At 33.7% G+C, this 5,369-nt stretch overlaps 1 protein-coding gene across 1 annotated transcript; it reads right to left on the reverse strand.

Annotated features, from left to right (window-relative positions):
• Positions 1-858: 858 nt before the first annotated feature.
• Positions 859-3,086, reverse strand: LOC107468582 (probably inactive leucine-rich repeat receptor-like protein kinase At5g48380). Its single transcript, XM_016087889.3, has 2 exons — positions 2,198-3,086; positions 859-1,793 (listed from the first exon to the last, which is right to left on the reverse strand). The coding sequence occupies exons 1-2, from the start codon at positions 3,083-3,085 to the stop codon at positions 894-896; spliced, it is 1,788 nt and encodes a 595-aa protein (XP_015943375.2). The 5' UTR covers position 3,086; the 3' UTR covers positions 859-893.
• Positions 3,087-5,369: the final 2,283 nt, after the last annotated feature.

The raw sequence follows: 5,369 nt of genomic DNA on the forward strand, positions 1-5,369 counted from the left end.
TATGTGTAGAATCATATGACTATCTATAGAATACATGTTTCATTTATTTACTAGATAATCTGCCTCTGATCATTCATAATAACTTGGGGTCAAATTCTAAAAGCTTGTAAATGGCTGAATGAAATGACTCACTAATCAAGTATATATGCTGGCTAAACCTTCTTCATTTATATAGCAAAGCTTCTTGCAATAACCCATCAAAATAGAGGTGGCAACACTACTCGAACCCGCGGGTATCCACCCCACCCCTATCCGTTCGGGGTGGGTAATTACCCGCACCCGCACCGGAGCAGATTTTAGCGGAGCAGTTTTTTGGGCAGGACGGGACGGGGCCGGATTTAGGTTAAATCCGCCTATAAAATAATTAGTAAAATGATTAATAATATTGTATCATATTTAAATTTTTACTTTAATTTATATTATGAATGTAAATAATAGTTATATAATTTTTAAAATTTTATTTTATTTTTTGGATTTAATAATTATTGAGGCGGGTAGGGACGGGACGGGTACCCACAGGGACGGGTTAGGATTTAACATTTTACTACCCGCGGATAGAAGTAGGGCGGGTTCGATGCAGGTTTTTGTTGAGCGGAACGGGGTCGGGTAGAGCAAAAACCCGCCCCGTTGCCACCCCTATATCAAAACACATCCAATCATCCATAAATTCATGTTTTGTAAAATATGTTTTGTTCTTTTTTCTAACTGGTGTGAAACTTTTGCATATATTACAATAGTTATTAAATTTGATGGGAAATAATTTTAAATTAAAAGTACTTATATACATCCTATGGTTAATTTTGTTTTATATCATATAAGATAGGATAAAATATAAAATATATACTACAATTCACCAAATCAAATACAGTCTATTATATCGTTGCTGCATAGGTTCAACCTTTCCACAAGTCTGTAATAGTTCTATACACATCATCCATCTTTGGCCTCTGTTCCATAGAAGGTTTAACACATTTGCATGCAACTTCTAGGAGGCCATGAATTTTATCATCAAACCCTTTCCCAGTTATGCATTTGTCAGTGGCATAATAAAAATCACTAGGATCAGTGAACAACCTATTGCTAATATAGCTCCTCAAAGAGCTATTATCAACACCAATGTCATCATCATAATTAGTAGAACAAGAATCACTACTTATGCTTAATTTTTGTCCTGTTATAAGCTCAAAAAGGATTATTCCAAAGTCATAGATATCCTTCTCAAAAGAACCCTTCACCCCAATGACTTCATCAACCAGAAACAGTCTCATCCTTGCATGATTCTTTTGGTTCATGATGAACTTTGCTTTGCCGAAATTCGAAATTTTTGGCTCGAAATTCTTGTCTAGCAAGACACATTCAGAAGATAGATTGAGGTGTATGATCTTGCACTTTTTGTGAAGCCAAGATAATCCCCTTGCTATCCCAATTGCAATGTGAATCCTCTCAGGCCATTCCAATTGAGAATTATGTAACCAGTGACATAATGTTCCATTTGAGATGTAGCTATAGACTAGTATCCTCTCCTTCTTCTCTATGCAGAATCCAAGCAGAGAGGCTATGTTTCGGTGCATGTGTCTCCCTGGAATCATTGTTTCAAGCAAGAATTGTCTCTTGTACTTGTCAGAATAATAGAATCTCTTCACTGCTATCAAACAGTTATTTGAAACCTCTGCCTTATACATTATCCCTGTTGTTCCTAACCCCATGATGTTGTTTGAGCTAAAGTAGTTAGTTGCTTTGCAAAGCTCCATGAAGCTCATTCTTGGTATCAATCTCTCCAACAATCTACAGAGCTGTAAATCATGAAATAGTAATATACTATATTAAACTACTCTTCTATATTAGCCCATGACAATAATAAAGAAGTCTTATGGCCCACAAATTCAGCCTAACAGAATACATAAATTCAGTTCTAATTTCAGTCTTTATTATTTTATCTTATCTTATCTTTATGTTATCTTCTCTTCTTATCTTATCTTTACTTTTATCTTTCATAAGACAATACTCTATATATATTTAGTTTTACCTTCATAATTAATATCTTTTTTAACGGTATTAACACTTAAGGGTATAATTAAAACATATTTAAATTTTGAAATATAAAGATAAAATTGAAACAAATTGATATTTTAAAATTTTTAAAAAATATTGGGATAAAATAAATAAAGAAAAAATAAACAAAGCAAGAGAGAGAAACCTCTTTATTTCCTTCCTCTTGCAAAGCCAGTGGAAGCAATTGAGCTACATTAGTGGTATGCTTTTGGTTGTTCTGTTCTTTTCTCAAGGGATATATGGTGTTACTCTTCCTACTACTCTTTTTGAATTCATTCCAAGGTTGAGTATAGTCCATGAAAGTTACTATGACAGAAGTTGCTGAACAAACAAAAGCAATAACAAAACTATACCAAAAGGGTTTACCAAATAAGCTCTCTTCATCACAGCTTTCCAATGTTGTTCCCCCACAGAGTCCATTATTATTGACATAGCTCAAGGTAACATTAACATTATTGTTCACAAACACAGGCACTGGCCCTGATAACAAATTGTTTGCAACACTGAACACTGTGATCCTTGGAAGAAAGCCAAGTTCTTTTGGGATTGTTCCATTTAACTGGTTACCATCAAGTCTAAGGGTATTCAAGTAAGACAAGTTTGCAATAGCCTTTGGGATTTCACCATAAAAGTTGTTGTTTGATAGGTCAAGTGAGGTTAGATATGGAAGCTTACTTGAAATATCAGGTGGGATATTCCCAAAGAGCTTGTTGTGTGAAAGGTTCAGATTCTGCAGCCATGAGAAATTCTCAATGCAATGAGGAAATTGGCCTTCTAACCCCATGTTAGAAAGCTTGATACTTATTACTTTTTCTTCATCAATACCACTGGTCATGCATTCAATACCAGTGAATGATGAGCACAAATCTATGGTGTTGATATTGAAATTGAAATCCCATATTTGATTAGATGAGTCCGATGAGTTGTTGATTTCTCTTAGGCAATTGATGTCACCTAATTCAGCTCCATAAACAATCATGAAGAAACAGAATAATGACCACAAGAATATATGAATTGGAACAAAACTCAACATAATTTTGAGCATGGCAAAAACCAAATGAAAATGGACAAAATTGAAAGATAATGTTGGATATGATGATACTAAAGAGGGAGAGAGAATGCGCTGAAATTTTCAATTTTCATTGTGCTCGTTATTACTTAATTAATTCATAGTCAATTTTGTTGAGTTACTAGATCTTCAAACGTAGCAATAGTTGATCAAAGAGGTAACGAAATTTCGCAGAGACACAATCCGTTCCCAAGTTTCGCATAGAACGTAGATATTTCCAATTCTGCTGACCATAATAATAACAAAATTTTATGTGGTCACAGTCACAGTTAATTTGACGAAAAATATTAATTTCATTCATTGATTTTCCTCATCACTATTATTATATTAATCTAGATAAATGCCGTGCAAGACAAGGGGAAAGGATTTCGAAATGTCAAACAAGCTAAGAATTTTTTTAATTTAAATCTAATTCACTTTGAGTGTGTTATTTAATACAAATCATACAAATCTAAGTATCTTAAGTGAGTTGGCTAGCCAACTAGAAGTTGATTGAATATTGTATTACTATTAATTAATATTTAACTTATAAACAGGGTGATTGATTATGAAATGACCGATCAAATATAATATATAGAGTTAATAGACAAAATCGTCCCGAAAGATATTCTGATCTTCATTTTCGTCATCGAAAGATAAGTTTAATCAAAATTATCCTCGAAAAATTTAAAATTAATCACGTTAGTCCCTTCGTCTATTCTATCACTAACAACGTTAACTTTACTGATGTGACACGTTATTTTTTTTTGTCTTTTTGGTCATCCAAAAACCAGAAACAAAACACTAACTACCCAGAACCCGATCCACCTATATCCGTCCCGAAAATCCCTCCTCAACCCATCTGAAATTATGAGTAGCTTCGAGCCTCTATTTCCGTTCCGCTGCAACACAACCCCCACAATGGTGGTTCTTCAAGATTCACGCTACGCACCGTCTCCAGTAACCACCACCGTCGTCGTCGGAATTTAAGCAAAGATAAGACCTCGTTCTATGAACAAAACCAAACATGCAAAAATACAACCAAAGATAAACGAAAAAATTACTAGAATAAAAAACACAAAAACAAAAGCGCATGATCAGTGTACCATGAATGATCACACCACCACACCTGATATGCTCCAAAAGAGGTACAATCTTTAGACACAACAGCTTCAGAAAATGAAAATTTCACACGATATAAAGTAGTAGTAATAAAAGGGAGCTACAACGATGAAACATACCAGTGTGGTAAAGAAGTGAGATATAAGCTTAAGCATCAAGAGTATTTGTTAAATAACTCTAACGAAAGCGACAGAGAAAAGAAAAACCGTTTTCACAGAGACGACCTCCAAAATCCAAACTCTAAAGTAAGTCAGATCTCTCTCCAAATGTGAAAGACTTAATCTAAACCGATAGTAGAGAGAGGCAGCAGCTGTGGAGCAGGGGTTCTAAGACGCTTGATAGGTAGCGGAAGTTGCGTTGCAGCGAGATGGAAATGGAGACTTGAAGCTACTCAGATGGTTGAAGAGGGATTTTCAGGGTGGGTCGGGTTATGGGTAGTTAGCTAGAGTTCTGTTTTTGTTTTTTGGGTTTAACAGCCCATGATTAAAAAGAAAAAAAAAACTAATGTGTCAGGTCAGCAAAGTTAATGTTGTTAGTGATAGAATAGACGGAGGGACTAATGTGATTAATTTTAAATCTTTCGAGGACGATTTTGATTAAATTTATCTTTTGGAGATGAAAATGAAGATCGGAATATTTTTCGGGGACGATTTTGACTATTAACTCATAATATATACTTGTACACGATGATGAATGCTTTAATATATTTGATTAGTGCTAATTGCAAACTTTTTATTTATTTATTTTTCATTTTCACAATACATTACACAGAAAGATACACAGGACAAAATGTCTTTAACAAACTAACACCACCACAGTTTAAACCAAAATCATCATTAAAAAAACTGCAAGATTAACATATCTACCGTAGTAGCTAGAAAGTACAAATTAATTCATTATACCCAAAATATTTATTCATTATTTATTTAATTTTTTAAAGTAAAGATATTGATAAAATATTAAAGACTAAATACTTATTTTTTCATTTGACCAATAACAACACTTTTAATAGGGGGGTTTATTTGGAATGTTGGCAAGAGGACTATAGTAAAAAATAACAAGAGTGCCTTCATTATTGCGACATTTAAAAAGACAAAAAGATACTTATTTCTATCATTAGTGCAAGAGTTGGAGTTGTAATCAAAAT

Source organism: Arachis duranensis, chromosome 10 (genome assembly GCF_000817695.3).
Source record: "Arachis duranensis cultivar V14167 chromosome 10, aradu.V14167.gnm2.J7QH, whole genome shotgun sequence".
NCBI lineage: Eukaryota > Viridiplantae > Streptophyta > Magnoliopsida > Fabales > Fabaceae > Arachis > Arachis duranensis.

Bases quoted from the DNA above. Each gene is read 5' to 3' on its own strand.
- LOC107468582 (XM_016087889.3), bottom strand. From the start codon at position 3,085: ATGTTGAGTTTTGTTCCAATTCATATATTCTTGTGGTCATTATTCTGT. The intron at 1,794-2,197 runs GTTTCTCTCTCT...CATGATTTACAG, and splicing joins AAGAGGAAGGAAATAAAGAG to CTCTGTAGATTGTTGGAGAG.